General features: G+C 42.3%; 1 protein-coding gene across 1 annotated transcript in view; it reads right to left on the bottom strand.

Moving 5' to 3' along the window:
• Positions 1-241: 241 nt before the first annotated feature.
• Sf3b3 (splicing factor 3b subunit 3) overlaps positions 242-23,404 on the bottom strand; it is a 61,231-nt gene continuing 38,068 nt past the window's right edge. The window contains exons 14-26 of the mRNA XM_004659568.2: positions 22,342-22,497; positions 20,161-20,304; positions 16,241-16,363; positions 15,354-15,508; positions 10,096-10,270; positions 8,546-8,751; positions 8,128-8,284; positions 7,041-7,166; positions 6,372-6,584; positions 4,166-4,264; positions 2,515-2,658; positions 2,260-2,364; positions 242-941 (exon numbers count right to left, since the gene is read on the bottom strand). Coding sequence (XP_004659625.1) covers positions 801-941; positions 2,260-2,364; positions 2,515-2,658; positions 4,166-4,264; positions 6,372-6,584; positions 7,041-7,166; positions 8,128-8,284; positions 8,546-8,751; positions 10,096-10,270; positions 15,354-15,508; positions 16,241-16,363; positions 20,161-20,304; positions 22,342-22,497 — 1,944 coding nt within the window. The 3' untranslated portion in view covers positions 242-800. The remainder of the gene's footprint in view (positions 942-2,259; positions 2,365-2,514; positions 2,659-4,165; positions 4,265-6,371; positions 6,585-7,040; positions 7,167-8,127; positions 8,285-8,545; positions 8,752-10,095; positions 10,271-15,353; positions 15,509-16,240; positions 16,364-20,160; positions 20,305-22,341; positions 22,498-23,404) is intronic.

Below are 23,404 nucleotides of genomic sequence, written 5' to 3'. Positions count from 1 at the left end.
TAGAGGGCACCATATGTCCAGGCAGGTACCTAGAAGGGGCAGATTCACGTTTGTCTGGCCCCGACTCAGATTCAAACCTTCCTTCTGAATTTATATCCCCAGAAAACGACACATGGATGCTGGGGCCACCTTTAAAACTAGCTCTGTATTCCTGGGAAGGTTCCAAAATGGTAGAGCTCAGGAGTCATACATACTACAACCAGCCTGATCCCACCGGACCTTGCCTCCCCATTCTCACAAGGACATTGTACAAAACTTTATTTACAGGAAAACTGGGTGAAAATTAAGGCATGTACAAAAGTACACAAGAGAGCCAGAAACATGAATGCAGGGATGACTTTGGGAATGAGCAACATTATGTTCCACAATGGAGCATGAGGCTAGGCAAGGGAAAATTTAGCCTCAGTGCTAAATTCTGGGAAACCAGTCATTCCAAAAGGAAGAGTTGACGGGGATGAGCTACTGGCTTTAACATTGCAGTCTTTCTTCTTTTTTTTTTGTTTTGTTTTGGTTTTCTGTTTTTTTTGTTTGTTTGTTTTTTGAGGTAGGGTCTCACTGTGGCCCAGGTTGATCTGGAATTTACTATGTAGTCATGGGATAGCCTCGAACTCATGGTGATCCTCCTACCTCTGCCTCCCAAGTGCTGGGATTAAAGGCGTGCGCCACCACGCCCAGCTCCTGAACATTGCAGTCTTAATAATCAAGTCACCTTTCTCCTGCCATGTAGCAGAAGCCAGATATTGGTGATGAAAACAAGACCTAATAATCTCTGGCAAGCTCCACAGAGTGGGGGAGGAGGTTCAAAAGGCATAGCGGGTCCGGATATCCTCAAGCTTCTTGGACACCTCAGGAGGGGTTCGGTCCAATTCTTCAGAGACGTTCTTTTGCTTGTTGGGTTCCATAGAATTGAACTGCTCACAGAGGTCTCCATCAATCACATTCTAGGATATGGAAGAATCAGAGGATAACATAGGTGAGGTGCCAAAACAAAAAGGCATATATAAAGCAGCAATTACAGGACAAGGCTTTGATTCTCCTCCAGACAACAGCATATTTATTCTAAGTCGATCCCAAGTTGTGAGTTCACACTAACAAAACTTGGTGCAATTGTCTCTTGGCTACGGTTTTCCTAGCAGGGAAAAGATTTATCGCTACCCACACATTCCCATCACTATCAATCCACTCCACTCCCTTGCTGTTCCACTCACTACTCAGGACTGACCCCCACTCCCCAGCTTCCCTAGTGCTGGGCAATCAAACCCAGAGCCTTATACATGGCTAGGCAAGTGTTCTGCCACAAAGCAAAACCCTCCCTTGTCTTTGGTTTTTGCAGTCTTACTATACAGCTCACACCATCTTATTCTACTTAAGACTATTCTTACTTTTTATTTATTTTTAAATATTTTTTTGTTCATTATTTATTTATTTATTTGAGAGCAACAGACACAGAGAGAAAGACAGATAGAGGGAGAGGGAGAGAGAATGGGCATGCCAGGGCTTCCAGCCACTGCAAACGAACTCCAGACACGTGCACCCCCTTGTGCATCTGGCTAATATGGGACCTGGGGAACCAAGCCTCGAACCGGGGTCCTTAGGCTTCACAGGCAAGCGCTTAACCGCTAAGCCATCTCTCCAGCCCACTTTTTATTTATTTTTTTTAAATTATTTTGGTTTTTTTTTTTTTTCTTTTTTTCTTTTTTGGTTTTTCGAGGTAGGGTCTCACTCTAGCCCAGGCTGACCTGGAATTCACTATGGAGTCTCAGGGTGGCCTCGAACTCACGGCAATCCTCCTACCTCTGCCTCCCGAGTGCTGGGATTAAAGGCGTGCGCCACCACGCCCGGCTTTATTTTGGTTTTTTGAGGTAGGGTCTCACTGTGGCCTAGTCTGATCTGGAATTCACTATGGAGTCTCAGGGTGGCCTTGAACTCAGGGCGATTCTCCTACCTCTGCCTCCTGAGTGCTGGGATTAAAGGCGTGTGTCACCACGCCCAGCTAGTCTCAGTAGTAAAGGAAGCATTCTGTACAAGCATGAGGGTGCCTGCATTTGATTCTCCAGAAATTACACAATTTGGGCATGGCCAGATGTGTTGACAACCCTAGTCTCATAGGGAAACAGAGACCCAGAAATCACTAGTTCAAAGGACACAGACATGTGTACATACTGTTATCACCCCTAAGGAAAAATAAAGGAAGACCGGGTGAATGGGATATAGGATTAGATTTCCTGGGACCTTCTGAACCCAAATCCTCCAACCTACCTTCACAGGGAAGTAGTAAGAACGAAAGCTGAGGTGGTCCCGCCCACAGAGAGGGGGATGCTCAGACCGCAGGTGCATCTCAACATGCTGAAAAAAGTCATGGTCCTAGTAGAAGAAACAAAGAATCTTTCTGTGAGAAAGAAGTGATTTCTAGTCTACAGATTACAAGTAAGGACAAATGGATTTCTCAGGCAGACTTGACACCAAGAAACAGCCTTAGGAAGGAAAAGGCAAGAAGAATGTGGAAACTCTTACCTCATGAGAAGTGAATGGGACGAGGATACCAATTCCTCCGGACAAAGTAGTATAGACAAGTGACTCTGAGCCCCCAGGGATCAGTGTGGTCTTCTGCAATGACAGCACTGTCTCTCCAACATGGTAGTTCATGATCACCTCTGCCTACAAGTCAAAAACAAAACAGTGGGGCTGGAGAGATGGCTGAGTGGTTAAAGGCGCTTGTTTGCAAAGCCTGATGGCCTGGGGTCGATTCCCGAGCACCATGTAAAGCCAGATACACACAAGGGCATATGCATTTAGAGTACATTTGCAGTGGCAGGAAAGCTGGGCATGCCCATACTCTCTCCTGTCTGCCTATTTCTCTCAAATAAATAAATACTAAAAACAAAGAAACAAGTCAGATGTGGTGATGCACACCTTTAATCCCAGCACTCTGGAGGCAGAGGTAGGAAGATCACCATGAGTTCGAGGCCACCCTGAGACTACATAGTGAATTCCAAGACAGCCTGAACCACAGCGAGACCCTACCTCAAAAACAAACAAACAAACAAACAAACAGAAATAGAACATTAACTATATGTACCTTTCCAAGTCTGTTCTGGATTTGCAAAAGTGCCTCCAAATGTTTTGCTTTCATTTTTCTCTTTTGCATTGCTGAGGATGAAATCCAAGGCCTCATGTATATACTCTACCAACTGAGCTGTATTCCTAGCCCCATTAAAATCCAAAAATAATGGAAATCCATGCTGGGCGTGGAGGTGCACGCCTTTAATCCCAGCACTCTGGAGACAGAGGTAGGAGGATCAACATGAGTTCGAGGCCACCCTGAGACTACATAGTGAACTCCAGGTCAGTTTGGGCCAGAGTGACACCTTACCTCAAAAAACTAGCCCCCCTTGAAAGAATCCAAATACTGCCTTTAAAGTCTTTCATTTCTTAAAGCACAGTGAATATTCACATTATTTCTGATAATTACCAACCAACCTAAGCTAGAGAAGGAGAGTAACATAATTGCATTTTTAAAAAACAACATTTAAGCTGGGCATGGTGGTGCACGCCTTTAATCCCAGCACTCGGGAGGCGGAGGTAGGAGGATTCCTGTGAGGCCACCCTGAGAATCTATAGTAAATTCCAGGTCAGCCTGGGCTAGAGTAAGACCCTACCTTGAAAAACCCAAAAAACAAAACAAAAACAAAAACAAAAAAAGCCGGGCGTGTTGGCGCATGCCTTTCATCCCAGCACCTGGGAGGCAGAGGTGGGAGGATTGCTGTGAGTTCGAGGCCACCCTGAGACTCCATAGTGAATTCCAGGTCAGCCTGGACTACAGTGAGATCCTACCTCAAAAACAAAAACAAAACAAAACAAAAAAAACCCAACATTCATTCATTGCAGCCTATGTCTTGTTGTTTAGGGGATTTCCAAGACCACACATTGAGGGAGCATTTAGCATAGTCACATACACTTCAGACAATTCACTGCAAACTGCTTTAATTTTTTTCAGATTTTATTTTTCTTAACTGACAATTCTAATAAGTTAACATAATGCTATTTAATCATAATCCCCTCCCAATACCTTTTGTCCGGCTCTCCTTTTCCCAGTGCTTCTTTGTGGAGGGTAACAGAGAAGTACTGAGCATGTTTTTCCTTTGGGCCCTTTCTGCAATCTTACCTTCTGTGAAGCTCCATTGAGCAACCCTCGGTCCCAAAGGGCTTTGTTTCCTGTGGGATCTTCATCCACTTCATCATTGGTGTTAGGTGGCAGCCTCACCTACATGGAAGTGACACAGAATTACAGAAATGGATGCAGTACATGCTCACATGACCCATCCAGCAGTATGTTTGTATGCCTGAGGTCCAAGCAAGTCCAAGAGCACTGCTTCGACAAAGGGATGAACTCGTCTCTTGTACCTATTGTAGGGAGCTCTCTGAAGATTGAGAAACCAAAGAATCAAGCCACAAACAAGGCTAAGAGTAAAAATGACCACAGAACATAAACAAAAACCCAGACTAGGCTGAACAAGACAAGCCCAGAGGTTCAACAAAAGGTAAAGCAGGGCTGGAGAGATGGCTCACTGCTTAAGGTGCTTGACTGCAAAGCCTACTGACTCAGGTTTGATTCCCCAGTACTCATGGGATGCACAATTCATTTGCAGTGGCTAGTGGCCCTAGTATGCCCAATTTCTCTGTCTCTCTTTGCTTGCAAATGAATAAATAAAAAATGTAAAAAGATAGACTAGCCAGGCATGGTAGCACATGTCTTTAATCCAACACATGGAAGGCAGAGGTAGGAGGATTACTGTGAGTTCAAGGCCAATCAGAGATTACATAGTGAATTCCAGATCAGCCTGGGCTAGAGTGAAATCCTGCCTTACAAAAAAGATAAAACATACCCATTGGCTCAAACCAATCTCAATATTAGTATATCATGTACTTAAAAAAAAAAAAAAATTGGGGGGTGAGGGCCTAAAGAGATGGCTTAGCAATTAAGGCATTTGCAAGCAAAGCCAAAGGACCCAGATTTGGTTCCCCAGGACCCACATAAGACATATGCACGAAGCGGCACATGTGTCTGGAGTTCATTCGCAGCAGCTCAAGGCCCTGGCGTACCCATTCTCTCCCTCTCTCAAATAACTAAATAAAAAGGTGAATCCAGGGGAATCAAATCTTGTTCCTTTGGTTTTGCAGGCAAGCACCATAATCACTAAGCCATTCTAGCCCAAATTTCTGTAAAAACAAAACAAAACAAACAAAAAAAAACTTTTGATTTCTTTATGAGATAAAAAGCCAGGTAAGAGAGAGACAGCACCATGGCCTCTAGCCACTGCAAACAAACTCCAGAAACATGGGCCACCTGTGCATCTGGCTTTACTTGGGTACTGGAGAACCAAACCCAGGTCATCAGGCTTTGTAAGCAAGTGTCTTAATTGCTGAGCCATCTCGTCAGTCCTACTTTTTTTTTTTTAATTTTTATTTTTATTTTTGTGCATGTGTGTATGAGCACGAGCATGCATAGCCTCTTTTTTTGTTTGTTTGGTTTTTCGAGGTAAGGTCTCACTCTGGTCCAGGCTGACCTGGAATTAACTCTGTAGTCTCAGGGTGGCCTTGAATTCATGGCGATCCTCCTACCTCTGCCTCCCGAGTGCTGGGAATAAAGGCATGCGCCACCACGCCCGGCATGCATAGCCTCTTGATGGTGCAAACACCAGGCACTTGTGCCACCTTCTTGTATCTGATTATGTAGGTACTGGGGAATTGAACCCAAGCCATCAGGCTTTGCAAACAAGTGCCTTTAACTGCTGAGCCAACTCTCTAGCCTCGGTGTTTTGGATTTTTTTTCTGAAGCAAGGTCTTATTTTAGCCCAGGCTGACATGAAATTTTCTCTTTAGACCAGGCTGGTCTGGGACTTATGGTGATTATTCTACCTAAGCTAACGTGGGTGCTGGGGAATCCAACGTGGGTCCTTTGGCTTTGCAGGCAAACTCCTGAACTGCTAAACCATCCCTCCAGCCCAGCTGGAGTTTCTTACTAATCCCAGAGCTTGCTGTTTTTCTCTTGAGCCTCAGCAATTCTCCAATCTCTGCTTCCCACAAAACTGGGATTATAAAAGTGGATAACCCCCCCCCCCACTTGTTTATGTGGGTCCTGGGGATCTAACTAGAATAGTCCCTCAGGCCTTTTCAGGCCCTCATGCCTACACCGGAAGTATTCTTCACCGAGCCATCTCTCCAGCCAAGAGTTGGCCTTTTTATACCCATTTTTTAAAAAAAACTTTCCATATTAAAGAACACAATCCTGGCTCCCCAGTTTTTACCAACACCACAAACTGACTCAGTTTCTCCACATTACTATAACCCAAAGAAGATGACCAACTCACCACACAGATGTTGCCAAATTTGTCTGCTCCAGCCACAGTGTCATAGTCAAGGAGGCTAGCTGTAGTGACCCATCTGGGATAGGTGTCATCAGCAAAGATAATGAGCTGGTTCTCATTACGCTTGTAGCGAACCCAGATGAAACTTTCTTGGACATCAGACACAATTACCCTGTGTCCGATAGTCTGGATTCCAGATATATAATTAGCAATATGCTGGGGAAAAACAAAAACAAGAATGGATATAACTCTGGAATACGTAATCTACACAGTTTACTTTCCCCTGACTTTAACATATATAAGGTCTGTGGGATAATGGACATCAGAGAACAGCAGTGTAGGGTAAACAAAACAAACAAACAAACAAAAACCTCAGGTTTGTTTGGCTTCTTTTCTTTTTAGGGTGGGGGGCGGTACTCAGGATTGAATCCATGGCCGTATATGCAAGACAACTGTTCTACCACTGAGCTATGTCCTCATCCTTGTTTGGCTGTTTAAGACAAGCTCTCACTAGCTAGCCCAACTGGCCTTTAACTTAAACTCCTGTCTCATTCTCTCTAGTCTTACAATTATAGGCATGCACTATCATAATAAGCAGGAGCTAATTTTTCATACAGTAGAAATACACATTTCTCATTAACATGATCCTAGCCCTCACCTCAGTAGATTTACCTTATTTTCGCACTTTCGTAGTAATTTTTTCTTCCCCAGGTCATAGACTCGTAAAAGCTTCCCCACACCAATCAATACCCTCCCCTGAAATGGGGCAATGGCAGCAGGGACCTCTTCCACTGGGGTCTGTGAGAGAAAAAGCAGGTATCAGAAAACGCATGCTAGCCATACATGCCGGACTCAGAACTGCCTGTTTCTGTAAGATCTATCAGGAAGGCAGGAAGGAGACAACACTGTTTAGCTCATCAAAGAAATAAACCACATGTATGATAGTCCCTATGAAACAGTATACTTGAGTCGGCCAGTCCCACACTAGGCATTTTTACTCAGCAAAAGAATGTCACAAGTGAAAAACAGTCACCTCCCTGGAGAAAAAGAAAGTTTATCACAAAGGACTTAGGAAGTAATTATTCCCTATAGGATACTCCACACATGGTAAGGCAGACGAGGTCATATTCAAGTGCTATCAAGTGTGAAGGACAGAATGTGAATTATTCTTTATAAAAAATATTTAGACTTGCAAATAAATTACAAAACTCTAATTTAACAGTTTACAGCCATTAAATATATTCACATTGTTGTGCAATCACATCATGTCCAGAATTTCCTAAACTGAAACTGTTTCTATTCAGCAGTCATTTCTCAGAGGACATTAATTCCTTAGCTGCTGAATTCTGATCACGACTTGCTGCATGTTTAGTAAGACAGTAAACAAGGGGCTGGTTCAGTGCATGCAGATCTCCCCACTGTGGTGTGGGTGGTTACCACCAGAATGACTTCTTGTGGGAGCCAGACACGGTAGCATATGTGCTACCAAGCGATGGATTAAAACCAAGAACTGACCCTAAACCGGGTGTGGTGACGCACGCCTTTAATCCCAGTGCTCAGAAGGCAGAGGTAGGAGGATCGCCATGAGTTCAAGACCACCCTACATACATACTTAGGTCAGCCTAGGCTAGAATGAGACCCTACCTTGAAAAATCAAAAATAAAATAAAAATTAAAAAAAGACCTGACCCTAAATCCAGCAGAAAATGGCAGATTCTAGGAGTACCTAAAGCTCAAGAGAATCATTAGCTGATTCCTACCTTGTGCAAAAACTCCAGTTTTTCTCCATTGTTCACAAGCTTGTATGTATAGACAAAGCCCCCTGCCACAGATCGGGGATTCAGTATCAGGTCTTTGGCCACACCCACCAGGACATACCAGTCTTCACCAGTGTTAGAGAACCTACACACAGCCACACTGGAAAAAGAAGCAAGAGCCAGCATTAATCAAAACGTAATGTTCTGCCGGGCGTGGTGGCGCATGCCTTTAATCCCCAGCACTCGGGAGGCAGAGGTAGGAAGATCACTGTGAGTTCGAGGCCACCCTGAGACTCCTTAGTGAATTCCAGGTCAGCCTGAGCTAGTGTGAGACCCTACCTCAAAAAACCAAAAAAAAAATTTTTTTAAAAAGTAAAGTTCTGCTTCCACCTACCAATTTGTGGGCTGACTCGATTCTTACCTAAAAGCCGCTTCATTCTGTTCCAGCTGGACAAGGTCTAGCGTGTTCCCCTGAATAGGATTCATCACCCGGATCACAGAGGCCCACTGTCCATTGCCAGCCTTGGGAGCTCCAAAAATGGATTCAGGGAGGTTTTCATTGAGGAATGCTGCTGCCATTTCTGCAGCTAGCTCCCGCTCATCTTCTCCTGCTGCTTCCACCATTTCCTAAAGCCAAAAGCAAGAAGAATCAATGTATTCAGAATTAAAAAGTGAGTTAGTAGGAAAGTCTACTAAGATTCTCTAAAATAAGTATTTAAGGGAGACGTGTACAAAAAATGGGAAGTCAAGTCAGGCGTGGTGGCGCACGCCTTTAATCCCAGCACTGGGGAGGCAGAGGTAGGAGGATTGCTGTGAGTTCGAGGCCACCCTGAGACTACATAGTGAATTCCAGGTCAGCCTGAGCCAGAGTGAGACCCTACCTCGAAAAACCAAAAAAAAAAGGGGTAGTCAGAAGATCACCAAAGGAAAAAACCAAATACTGCCGGTTACATTTGAGAGAAAAAAAAAGTCAAAAATAAACCAACATTAGCTGTGGCAAATATTGGACTAGAGGTCTGAGAAACATGGGGGAAAAAAACAAAAACAAAAAACGCAGCCAGGGGCTGGAGAGATGGCTTAGCGGTTAAGTGCTTGCCTGTGAAGCCTAAGGACCCCGGTTCGAGGCTCGGTTCCCCAGTTCCCACGTTAGCCAGATGCACAAGGGGGCGCACGCGTCTGGAGTTCGTTTGCAGAGGCTGGAAGCCCTGGCACGCCCATTCTCTCTCTCTCCCTCTATCTGTCTTTCTCTCTGTGTCTGTCACTCTCAAATAAATAAATTAAAAAAAAAATTTAAAAAAAAAAAAACACGCAGCCAGGCATGGTGGTACATGCCTTTGATCCTAGCACTTGGGAGGATGAGGTAGGATTGTGAGTTTGAGGCCAACCTGTGCTAGAGCAAGACCCTGCCTTGAAAAACCAAAAAGAAAAGAAATACCATGAAATACCATTTCTACTTAGCTCACTGGATTTACCTTGCTAAGACTATTTGATGCCTGCCTTTCTGGCTATAGTTCGACATGGTTGTGGCTATTTGGTTTTTGTTGGGAAATGAACTATCAAAGATCTGATGATATAGAGGAATCTGAAAGCTATGTTCTCTGTGCTTAAATCTATTTCAGATCATTTGGGAAAATCATAGAAAGAAATGAATTCTGAATAACCCAGGTGACCATATTTGTCATGGGACAACCCCCCCCCTCCCGCAACAAAAAAAAAGCTTCTAAAACCAAGATCTAGAGCAAAGAACTCTGATTAAGGGCTGAACAGAGCATGGTTCCTTTGGCTTTAATGTTTTTATCTACTTAAAATATTTATTTATTTACTTATTTGGAAGCAGAGAAATAGAGAGAGGGAGGGAGACTCTACCTTGAAAAACCAATAAATAAATAAAATCAGCAAGCATGAAGGTTTTAACTTTTCTAAGTACATGTGCATGCCTTTAACTGCACCCCTGGAAATCAGACTAATCACCTCTGCCATTTGCTGCTTTCTCTGAGCCTTTGTGGCCTCGGTATAGGCATTGTGGTCCGTCTCAATGATGATGAGATTATTACTCTCGGGGTGGATGACAAATTTCCGGGGTGTGTACTGCAGTGGAAATGCTACTTGATTGAAGACAGCACCCAGCTTCTCCAATGCCAAAATCCTATGACAATAGGTAAGAGAGTTAAAGGCCATTTATCCAGACCCTAGACACTAACGAAATGGACAATACAACCACTGAAGTTCAAATACTGGTGCCAGACTACATGAAATACAAGCCTTCTTTCTAACCTAGAAGCTTAGATGCTAAACCAGAAGTCTGTGCCCAACAGACAAGGAGATCAAGAATGAAGCCGGGCGTGGTGGCACATGCCTTTAATCCCAGCACTCAGGAGGCAGAGGTAGGAGGATTGCCATGAGTTTGAGGCCACCCTGAGACTCCATAGTGAATTCCAGGTCAGCCTGGGCTAGAGTGAGACCTCACCTCGGGAAAAAAAAAAAAAAAAAAAAAAAGAATGGTCTTTACTTGCAGTAACACTCCCCACTGATCAATGCAACTCTGGCTTTCTTTTCTTTTTTAAAATATATTATATTTATTTATTTATTTATTTGATACAGAGAAAGAGAGAGAGACACAGAGAGAGAATAGGCATGCCAGAGTTTGCAGCCACTATAAACGAACTCCAGATGCATGCACCTCCTTGTGCATTTGGCTTACGTGGGTCCTGGAGAATCAAACCAGGATCCTTCGGCTTTGCAGACAAATGCCTTAATCACTAAACCATCTCCCCAGCCCAACTTTGGCTTTTTAATTGAGTAAAACATTATGGAGCCAGGCATGGTGGTATATGCCTTTAATCCTAGCACTTCGCAGATAGGAGGATCACCATGAGTTCAAGGTCACCCTGAGACTACTGAGTGATTTCTAGGTCAGCCTGGATTAGAGTGAGACCCTACCTTGAAGGAAAAAAAAAAAGAGAGAGAGAAACATAATGGTGAAATTTATTTGTCCATAATTTTATAAAAATTCAAATTTATGCACACATATACATGTGTGCCACATGCACACACACAGAATAAACACACGCATACATATAAAGGTTCAAACTACCTATTATTAAAAACTCTATGGCGGGCTGGAGAGATGGCTTAGTGGTTAAGCACTTGCCTGTGAAGCCTAAGGACCTTGGTTTGAGGCTCGGTTCCCCAGGACCCATGTTAGCCAGATGCACAAGGGGGTGCACGCGTCTGGAGTTCGTTTGCAGTGGCTGGAGGCCCTGGCGTGCCCATTCTCTCTATCTGCCTCTTTCTCTCTGTCACTCTCAAATAAATAAAAATAAACAAAAACCAATTTAAAAACTCTGGGGGCTTCCCAGGCATGGTTGCACATGACTTTAACCCCAGCATATGGGAGGTAGAGGCAGGAGGATCACTGTGATTTCCAGGCCAGTCTGAGACTACATAGTAAATTCCAGGTCATCCTGGGCTACAGTGAGACCCTACCTTGGAGGAGGTAGAGGAGGGACTTGAAAAGGGCTGGGAAAATGGCTGTGATTAAAGGCACCTGCTTGCAAAGCCTGTCTGTCAGCCTAGGTTCAATTCCCCAGCAGAAAGCAGAAACTGGTGCATCAACATACATACACATGCAAATGAATAATTAAAAAAAGAAAGAAAGAAAGAAAGAAAACTCTTAAAGGTGGGCATGGTGGCTTAACCTATAATCCCAGCACTCAGGAAGCTTAGGTAGAATAATCACCGTAAGTTCCAGACCAGCCTGGTCTAAAGAGAGAATTTCATGTCAGCCTGGGCTAAAATAAGACCTTGCTTAAAAAAAAAAAAATTCAAACACTGAGGCTAGAGATGGCTCAGCAGTTAAAGGCACCTGTTTGCAAAGCCTGATGGCTTGGGTTCAATTCCCCAGTACCTACATAAAACCAAGACGCACAATGTAGGCCATGCATCTGGAGTTCATTTATAATGACAGGAGATCCTGGGGCATCCACACACACACACACACTCACCTCACTCTGTCTCAAATAAATAAAATATTTTGAAAAAATTTATAAAATCCCACCCTGATACACATGCAATCCCAGCACCTAGGAAGTGAAGGCAGGAAGATCAGTTCAAGGCCACCCTTTGCTAAATGAGTTTGAAGTCAGTCTGGCCTACATGAGCCCTGTCACAAGTCACTCCCCCACAAGCAGAAAAGAAACAAAACACACCCCTGAAATAAAGAATACCAATTCCATGTCTATTGTGAAGGAATATAGACTACCCAAATACATGTGGCATTTGTGCTCATGCTGTTTTGTAAATTAAGGTAAATGCCCTTCTGAGTAAGATTCACCCCAACTTTTGGAAATCTCTGATTATGCCAACAGTACACAGAGGTGCACATCCAAGTCAAAACATGTATAAAATGAGCAGAACCCAAGCGGTCTGATGAAACAGAAACTAGACATGGAATGGCTAAATAAAATTTTGGTATCTGGTATCATGTATGGAGCTAAATATGCATTAATTAACACACACACCTGACAAAGTCTTCTGAATTAGAAAAACAGGGATCCAGGCTGGAGACATAGCTCAATAGTTAAAGGTGCCTGCTTGCACTGCCTAGGTTTGATTTCCCAGCACACATGTAAAGCCAGATATACCAAACGGCCCATGTGGCTGGAGCATGCTTTGGTACTTTTTCTCTCTCTCATTACCCCCCTTCTCCACCCTCTGAGGACTACATACAACAGCATTGCTATATATTTGCTTAAGCTACTTCAAGTTAAGTAGAATTGCTAAGAATTCCTAAGTAGGACTGGGATGTAGCTCTGCTGGTGGAGTGTTTGCCTATTGTGTGCAAGGCCTGAGATTCAATCCCCAGCACAATATGAAACCTGGCATAGAGGCTAATGATTATAATCCCAACACTCAGGAGGAGGAGGCACGAGAATTTGAAGTTCAAAGATAATCTGGGATACATGAGGTCTTATCACACCAAAAAAGCAAGCAAGAAAAGTTCCATCAAATTTGGTATTCATTCTGGAACTCAACTACAAAATTACTCATTGGATCACTCTCTCTTTTCAACTTCTCCCTTGCATGAATATACAGTGAGAGTTTTCCTATATTGGCAATCATTCCTAAGTTAGAGTTCCATGGGTTGATGGAATTGCTCTACATCTTCTAAAATGAAATGGAAATGGGGCTAGAGAGATGGCTCAGTGGTAAAGGCACTTGCCTGAGGAGCCTAAGGACCCAGGTTTGATTCCACAGTACACACATAAAGCCAGGTGCACAAAGTGACACATGGGTCTGGAGTTCATTTGCAGCGGCTAGAGACCTTGGTGTACCCATTCTGTCCCCTGGTCTCTCATCTATCTCTCTCTGCTTGCAAATAAACTAGGTGGGAAAAAAAAGGAAACGACTGGTTCTGACAGTAAGCGCTATAAACAATGGCATTTAAATTACTCCCTAAAGTGACTTAATCTGATTTTATCCATCTTTAATCAGCTTCTGAGAAACAAGTAAAAGATGCGTGAAACCAGACCTGGCTACCTACTAAAAATTATATCCATAAACACAAGTCACCACCAGATTATAAACAACTCTGATGACTTAAAACTTAACTTAAAAAAAAAAAAAAACTTGATAAGGACAAACTGACTAGATTTTATTTTTTTTCAAGATAGGGTCTCACACTAACCCAGCCTGACCTGGAACTCACTCTATAGTTCCAGGCTGACCTTGAACTCACAGCAATCTTCCTACCTCTGTCTCCCAAGTATTGAGACTGAAGGCATATGCCACCATGCCCAGCTTGACTAGAGATTATTTTCTGTCTTGCTAGGAGTATAATATTCACACATAGACCAGATGCACAAAATGGTGCATGTACCTGACATTCCTTTGCAGAGGCAAGAGGCCCTAGCATACCCATACAAACTCTCACAAATTAATTTGATAAAAATGAAATAAGCAACACTATGAACCATATTCCATCAAGTTGAAAAAGGTACAAATAATTTATAACAAGGTTAAAATTTAAGACATATTCTGGAAACGTAAGATGAAGTAAGAAAAAGTTATCAGTGATCCAACATTTGCTCTGAAACTAATCTAATGGCATTACTTTTTCACTGAAAAATAAAATCTTGGGCTGGAGAAATGATTTAGTGGTTAAGGAGCTTGCCTACAAAGCCAAAAGACCCAGGCTCAATTTCATGTCAGTGAGATGCACAAGGTGGCACATGTATCTGGAGTTCATTTGCAGCAGCTGGAGGCTGGGGCTGAAGGGATGGCTTAGCAGTTAAGGCGCTCACCTGAGAAGCCTAAGGATCCAGGTTCAATTCTCCAGATCCCATGTAAGACAGAAGCACATAATGGCACATGCATATAGAGTTAGTTTGCAGTGGCTTAAGGCCCTGGTATGCCCATTCTCTAATAAATAAATAAAAATATCATGTATACATACGTATATAAGCCAGGCATCGTGGTGCACGCCTTTAATCCCAGCACTTGAGAGACAGAGGTAGGAGGTTCACCCTGAGATCAAGGCCACCCTGAGACTACAGAGTAAATTCCTGGTCAGCCTGAGCTAGAGCAAGACCCTATCTCGAACAACAACATATAGATAGACAGATAGATAAAAGTGCTTGCCTTCAGAGCCAAGGACCCAGGTAAGCCAGATGCACAAGGGTGCACATGTGTCTGGAGTTAATTTACAGAGATTAGAGGCCTTGTTGCACCCATTTATATTCTTCTCTCCCTTTCGTCCCTCCTTTTCCCTCTCTGTCTCTTTCTCTCAAATAAGTAAAAATTAAAAAAAAATATATCAAGACTAGACTGTTAACCATTAAAACTTGGAACAAAGGCTATGCATGGCGGCACACACCTTTAATCCCAGCACTCGGGAGGCTGAAGTAGGATAATCAGTGAGTTGGAGGCCAGCCTGAGACTACATAGCAAATTCCAGGTCAGCCAGGGCTAGAATGAGACTGTACCTCAAAAAAAAAAAAAAAAAAAAAAAAAAAAAAAGGAACTAAAAGTCACAACAGAAGCTAAAATGCTAAACATCGAAACTTGGCTTCTAGGTTCTGAAATCTTGAGCCAAATGAAGGTTTCAATTGCAACACACTATCTCTTAATGAAAAGTTGGCTCCTAGCTATTTCTCTAGAACCTCCTTCAACACTGGCAGAACCACCAACTGAGTCACTGGCAGAAAAAGTTCCAAACAGAACTTACTCACCTCAGAGTGTTGGTGGAGATGGCCACAATGCCTTCAGGACATTGCTCAGAAGCAAAGCCAGAGGCAAACTCCAGGGTCTCATATGACAGAGGGGTGAGATGGAAACGAGATTGGTAAGAATAGCTCAACCATGAGCGACTTGACATGGCCAATACCTGAGAAGAGAATACCTCTAATAAACTGGGGAATAGTCAAACATGATAGGACCACCACGCATCCTAAGCAAAAATTTCAGTCCATAGAATACCCCATGGAATTTTTTGTTGTTGTTTTTTGTTTTCTAGGGTCTCACTCTAGCCTAGTCTGACCTGGAATTCACTCTGTAGTCTCAGGGTGGCCTCAAACTCACAGCGATCCTCCTACCTATGCCTCCTGCGTGCTGGGCCATCACACCCGGCCCCCATGGAATTTTCAAATATAAAAATGTCACGTTTAGCAATGTAGGCCTCAAGAAGAGGTGGTGTTTGACTTACTGCATACTAAAATCTAGCTGGATAGCTTCAAAAATTAACTAAGGTAATATTTAAGAGCGAACAAAGCATCCAGCAACAGTAATATTCTTAAGATCTCTTTCACATTACATAGTAATAAGCCTGAGGTTTTGCTCATTCACGGCTAGTTGAACCCTGAAAGATTTCCAACTATCCCCAGTCCTAATAACCTAGCCTAAAGACTGAAAGGGTCCATATCCAAACTTCCTGCAACCTAATAATGGCACAGTACCATAGAACACTTACTAGGAAGCTCTTGGTTAAAGGACCTAGGACTTCCTACATGAAGGAAACTAATCAAGCTAGGGCTATAAGGCCAAAACATATATACTTTAGAGTTAGTCCAAGTAAAGTTTACAGTGGCATCACCAACGCATATGCCCTTTTATTACTTACAGCCTCTTGGCCTTGCATCCTGACTCGGAAGAGCTTCACAGGACGGGACCCCAGATACCTAGTACGGGTGTCAGACAAGTCCCCAGTGACAGGGTCTAGGACAGTTCTCAGCAGCACACCATTCTAATCAAAAGAACAGGAATAGACAAAGCCTAGTTATTGGTTAAAAAAAAAAAAAAAAAAACTTATTTATTGAGAGAAAGAGATAAAGTCAGTGCCAAGGCCTTTGTCACTGAAAATCAACTCCAAACACATGCACTACTTTGTGCATCTGGCTTCATGTGGGTACTGGGGAACTGACCCTAGACAGGCAGGCTTGGCAAGCAGGGACTTATAACTACTAAGCAAGCAATCTTCCCAGCCTTCCTAGTAATTATTTATTTTTAACTTAATTAATTTATTTGCAAGCAGAGAGACAGAGACAGAGAGAATGAATGGGTACACCACAGCCTGTAGCTGCTGCACATGCTAGACACATGCGCCACTTTGTGTATCTGGCCTTCTGTGGATACTAAGGAATCGAACAAGGGTAGTTAGGCCTCACAGATAAATGCCTTAACCAATAAGCAATCTCTCCTGCTCCTTATTTTTTAAAAAATATTTATTTATTTATTTATTTATTTATTTTTGAGGTAGGGTTTTACTCTAACCCAGGATGACCTGGAATTCACTCTGTAGTCTCAGGCTGGCCTCAAACTCACAGCAATCCTCCTACCTGTGCCTCCCAAGTACTAGGATTGAAGATGGGCACCACCATGCCCAATTTATTTATTTATTTTTTGATCACTTATATGTGTTCTTGAGGCTAGCGTGAAACGTCAGGTGTCCTGGTCCATTGCTCTTCTACCTGGTCTGGTCTTATTAAAAGATTAAGTTTGGGCTTGCCTGCAAAGCCAAAAGACCAAGGTGCAATTCCTCAGGACCCATATAAACCAGATACACAACATGGCACATACATCTATAGTTCGTTTTCAGCAGCTGAAGCTGTATGCCCATTCGCTTTCTGCCTCTTTCTGTCAAATAAAATAAAAAAATTTAAAAATTTAAAAACAAATAATAAATGATGAAGTCTATTTTTACAGATTGCAAAGCTTACAGGGCTCAGCTGATTCTTGGTCTCTCAGCTCCCCAGTGGGACTGGGGATAGACATGTGTTGCCATGCCCTGCTGTTTTAGGTGGGATCTGGAGATTTGAATTTGGGTATTTTCAGGCCTCCTTAAGCACACATGCCTGCACAGGAAGATCACTTAACTACTAAGACATCTCTGCAGCCTGATAAAGCCTACTTATAATGATAGCTTGTAACCATCTCCATTGGCTACGTTTAGACTCATTGGCAAAAAACAAAACAAAACAACAACAACAAAAAAACCAGAAACAACAAAACCCTGAACAGGAGGCTGGAGAAAGGGCTAAGTGGTCAAAGATGCTTGCTTGTAAAGCCTGATGGCCCCAATTCAATTGCCTAGCACCCACGTAAAGCCAGATGCACAAAATGGTACATGCATCTGGAGTGTGTTTGCAGTGGCAAAAGGCTCTGGCCTGCCCATTCTCTCTGTGCTTGCAAATCAATGAGTCCCAAACATTCAGCCATTCATTTTCTTACAAAATCATTAAACTAATTTAAGCATCTAATAAGTAAAAAACACACAACTCATATGTTCCATACATTTTTGGGTTGTGTGTTTATGTGTGTGATTGCAGGTACGTGTGAAAGTCAGAGGACAACTTTCAAATTAATTCCTGCCTCCCACCTCACGATTCTGTTCACCAGGCTAGGTAGTCTGAGGGCTTCAGGGTAATTCTTCCATTTCTACCTCACATTTTACCATAGGGCATGCTGGGATTATAGAAGCCTGTTACAGTTTCTTACTTTTTTCTTTCTTTTATTTAGTTTTTTGAGGTAGGGTCTCACTCTAGCCAAGGGGGACCTATGTAGTGTCAGGGTGGCATTGAACTCATGGTGATCCTCCTGCCTCTGCTTCCCAAGTGCTGGGATTAAAGGCATGCACCACCACACCCAGCTACAGCTTCTGATTTTTAAGTGTAAATATTTAAACAAACAAAAAGTACTCATAATACCTAAGCATGAAAAGAAAAATAATAAGGCTGAAGAGATAGCTCAGCCATTAAGGAATTTGCCTGCAAATCCTATGGACCCATGTTTGATCCAATTCTATCTCTTTCTGCTTGTGGATAAGTAAAAATATTTTTTAAAAAAATACCACAACCAGAGAGGGGATATGATGGAGAATGGAATTTCACGGGGGGGGGGGATGGGGGGAGGGAGGGTATTACCATGGGATATGTTTTATAATCATGGAAAATGTTAATAAAAATTGAGGGGCCGGGCGTGGTGGCACACACCTTTAATCCCAGAACTCGGGAGGCAGAGGTAGGAGGATCGTCATAAGTTTGAGGCCACCCTGAGACTACATAGTGAATTCCAGGTCAGCCTGAGCTTTAGTGAGACCCTACCTCAAAAAAAAAAAAATAAATAAAATAAAATAAAAATTGAGAAAAAAAAAAAAAAAACCATAACCAGGGCTGGAGGGATGGCTTAGCGGTTAAGGCATTTGCTTGCAAAGCCAAAAGACCCAAGTTCGATTCCCCAGGAGCCACATTAGCCAGATGCACGAGGGGGGGAGGGCGGGGGCAGGATGCACACGCCTGGAGTTCTTTTGCAGTGGCTGGAAGCCCTGGCACACCCATTCTTTCTCCCTTTCTCTGTCAAATAAATACATAAAATAACTTTAAAAAAAATTTTAAAAATACCATAACCAGGCTGGAGAGGTGGTTAGCAGTTAAGGCACTTGCCTGCAAAGCCAAAGGACCCCAGTTCGAATCCCCAAAGCCCAGGTAAGCCAGATGCACGAGGTGGTACATGTGCCTGGGAGTTTGTTTGTAGCAGCTGGAGGCCCTGGAGTGCAAAGTCTCTTTCTATTTGCCTCTTTCTCAAATAAATGTTTTTTTTTTTTTAATTTGAAAAAAAAAAAAAAAAGACCGAGTGTGCTACACCCGTTTAGTCCCAGCACTTGGGAGGCAAAGGTAGTAGGATCACCATAGTTCAAGGCCACTCTGCGACTACATAGTGAATTCCAGGTCAGCCTGAGCTAGAGTGAGACCCTACCTCCAAAAACAAAAACAAAAACAAAAGTTCCTGGGCTGGAGAGATGGCTTAGCGGTTAACCGCTTGCCTGTGAAGCCTAAGGACCCCGGTTCGAGGCTCGATTCTCCAGGTCCCACGTTAGCCAGATGCACAAGGGGGCGCACACATCTGGAGTTCATTTGCAGTGGCTGGAAGCCCTGGCGCGCCCATTCTCTCTCTCTCTCTCCCTCTATCTGTCTTTCTCTCTGTGTCTGTAGCTCTCAAATAAATAAAATTTAAAAAAAAAAGTTCCTGCTTTTCATGGCTTGAAGAGCTCTTTTTTTAGGGGGGCGGGGGTTCAAGGTAGGGACTCACTCTAGCTCAGGCTGATCTCAAACTCACTGTGATCCTCCTACCTCTGCCTCACAAGTTCTGGGATTAAAGGCATGTGCCACATGCCCAGCTCACAGCTCAGATGTTTTAACAGCAGAAACATTTAAGGCTTCATTACTGCTAAAAGTACTAATGAGCTAGACAGTCATTTCAAAGAGTTGGAATGGCATGGGAATTACATTTGATTCGTTTTTAGTTCTGATCCAAATTAGCAATCACAAAGCATGTTTTGTTAGATGTGAAGATGCTGTGAAAACATTTTTTTTTCAGACTTTATCTGGTATATTCTAAGTGGGAATAAAAGTATATGGTAAAAGTGAATCAAAACAGCACTATTCCCTTCTCATAGAGTCACTATCTAGAACCCTAATAGTTGCAAAAAATATCTGTATTGCACAAAGGAGTTCCAATACTAATATAAGCCTCTGGACCGCTTACCTGTAGCCCAATGTTCAGGTAGAGGAAGCCGATAGAGCCTCTCTCACCCAGCTCATCTTGCTTCTCAGTACCACCCATTTCTACAATACATAAAGACTCAGGTTGGGCTGGAAGAGCCTGCATACTCAGAGGTTGCAAACAGTCCTGAGGAAGACAAAAATTGTAAAAACACAGGAGATGACCAACACTGGAAAGAACACATATCCAAAGAAATCTAATACTAGGACTGAAGGTCATTCTTGTGGACAGGGAAAATCCTAGGAGTTGACAGATTAGTAAATTGTTTATAAATTAAACCTCAGAATAAGCTTTCGCGGGAACTTGTTTCCTTTTTGTATCAACGTGGATAATGGTGAAATAAAAAAGCAACGGGCATCTCCCTAAAAAGTCATCTATGAGCATACAAGATGTCCTTACATTATCAACCCAATCTTGGAGATATTATACTACAAAAAAGATTCAAAGCCTATGCCAAAGACACATTTAGTAGTCTCAGACCAACAATCTGCCTACAATTACAGCACAAAACTCCCAAGATATGTGGCTACGTTCAAATCAAGGAAAGGGGGAGTTTCCATCATCATTAGCATTGAATTGGTTGTCCCTACAGGTAGAGGTTCTGTACATTTAAAACAGTATCTGTAACTCATAAATGTTTGTACTCTACCTCCCTTCTCCATTTCCTTTTGAATTGAGGTTAAAACCTTCAGCGGGAAGAATTAAGTTGCCTGTTGACATTTTTTAACTTAAATGTTGTACTTCCATTTTATTTTTTACTGGAAAAATTGTAAGTAAAATAACAATAATTAACAGTTCTCTTAAGTTTTAAATGCAAATCAGAATGGGCACATGTGGTTTTGGTAGCTGTTACACTGTTTTAGTCCATCTTTGGTTCCTATGTATACTGAAAGCTATTGATACTACTTAAGCTATTGATACTACTTAAATGTGCCAAACTATATGTTTTTCAGATATTCCTAGTCTTCAAAACAATCCTGGGAATTAGGTCACTAGTCCTATTTTTACAGAGGAGAAAGGTGTCCAATAACTATCTTGTGACAGGCAACAAATAAAAAAATAAAAAATTGCAAACACTGGTTCATTCCTTACTGCTTGAAAACTTCTGAGAAGTAGATTAAGTGTAATCCAAAATCTCCCTGGCTTTCCAAATTTAAATTTTCTTTTTTGTTGTTGTTGTATCGTTTTTGACCACATTCGTGTTGTGAAATATTGAGTATATATATATATATATATATTGGTTTTCAGAGGTAGGGTCTTGCTGTAGCTCAGGCTGGCCTGGAATTCACTCTGTAGTCTCAGGCTGGCCTTGAACTCACGGCTATCCTCCTACCTCTGCCTCCCAAGTGCTGGGATAAAGGCATGCGCCACCACACCCGGCTTGAGATTATATTTTAACACAGGAAGGCTGATTAACTTGAGTGAGGAATTGGAAGGGGTCATCAAGACTTTTACATGTACCAGGAGTGAAATGTTCGTAATTTTCAGTGATGACCTGATAAATAGGTGAAGTAAAACCTGTTTGTCTTCGGCTATTAACATCTACAAGACATTCTGCTAGGCATTATGGGGGAAAGACTCCTTTTGGTCTTTTCCTTTGCCTTTTTTAACAGTGTTAGTTATCATGATATTTGTGTGTTTGTAAAGCCATTTCACCCTTGTGTTAAATACGGAGATTTTTCTTTGGAATGAAAAGTGAGGCATGTAAAATTTATCCCCTTGATAACTGACAGTTTTGTTTTTAAAAAGCAAAAGGCCTTTCTTTGTTAAAAAAAAAATAAGGGGTGGGGGGAGTAGGTACACAACAATGCTGGGCATAATTCAAGAATAATATAATAATAATATAATATAATATATTATATATAATATATTATATTATATTATTCCTTTTTGTATCAACGTGGATAATGGTGAAATAAAAAAGCAACGGGCATCTCATCTAAGCGGTCCAGAGGCTTATATTAGTCCCTACCTGATATAATAATAAAGAGAAATAGCACTTATGGGGCTTGAGAGTGTGCGTGGGGGGATGTGGTTTGTCAAATATGTGAGACTGTGAACTGGAGAATGAGAAAGTGGTAAATAGGAACAGTAGGTATAGGTTTATGGATCCAGGTGCTCAGGTCCAATGCAGAAGATCCTTAAATTGAGGGTATCACTTACTGAAGGGTCCAGGGAGATAATTCTGACAGTGTTGTCCACCAGCCCCACAGCCAAGAAACGAGATCGCTGCTCTCCAGGGGGTACATTGGCCAGACTCATACACACTACATCAGCTGACATTTCTTTCCGCTCTGTGTACTCGTTCAACTGTCCTGACTACAAGAGGAAAACAGAGATGGATCTAAGTACCCCAATTCATCCCAATATCCTGGGCCCAGGAAAAGAAGCGGGACTATTAAGATTTCTTTCTAACTCCTCTCTCTTATTTTTAATTTGGTGTCAGAGGACAATAATCCTGTCAGTCCTCATCTTTCATCTCAGGCAGTCTCATTATTCACTGCTTAGTTCATAAACTTGCAGGAAATTCTCCTGTCCCCACCTACCCTCTCCCATAAGTGTGTTAGGGTTATAGAAGCCCACCACAGCTTCCAACTTTTATGTAGGGTCTAGGGATCTGAACTCAAGTACTCAAAGAGTTGTGTAGCAAACACTGAACCATCTTCCCAACCCCTCACTCTTTGTATAAACACCAGAGGGAGAAAAGAATCAAAGATCTCTGACAAAAACACAGTCTTCTAAGTCAACCCAATCCTCAGAAGATGAAAATACATTATAATCAATTCATGAAAACCAAAAGACAAAAAAAAAAGGGTGTGATCACACATTTTAACCCCAGCATTTGGAGGCAGTGGTAGAAGGATCGCTGTGAATTTGAGGTCAGAACTACAAAGTGAGTTCCAGGTCAGCCTGGGTGACAGCCAGATCCTACTTGAGAAGAAAAATATGTTTATGAGACTACTGAGTGGTTAGACATGGTGGCCTACAACTATAATCCCAAACATGCTGGAGCCAAGTAAATCATAAATTCAAGGTCAGTTTGTACTGCATGAAATCCTATCTCAAAATTAACCAAAACTTCTAAGTGAAAGTGAATTAAAATCTGGTTCAAAATGAAGGAACTTCATCCTAATAGAGATTTCTTCAAATCTAGATCATTTATACCTGACATATTTTCATTAAAAAGCATCAAAAAGCCAGGCATGGTGGCACACACCTTTAATCC

This window comes from Jaculus jaculus, chromosome 1, assembly GCF_020740685.1.
Source record: "Jaculus jaculus isolate mJacJac1 chromosome 1, mJacJac1.mat.Y.cur, whole genome shotgun sequence".
Classification (NCBI taxonomy): domain Eukaryota; kingdom Metazoa; phylum Chordata; class Mammalia; order Rodentia; family Dipodidae; genus Jaculus; species Jaculus jaculus.
The sequence above is the reverse complement of the archived record's forward strand: the minus strand, read 5'-3'. Positions and strand labels throughout refer to the sequence as shown.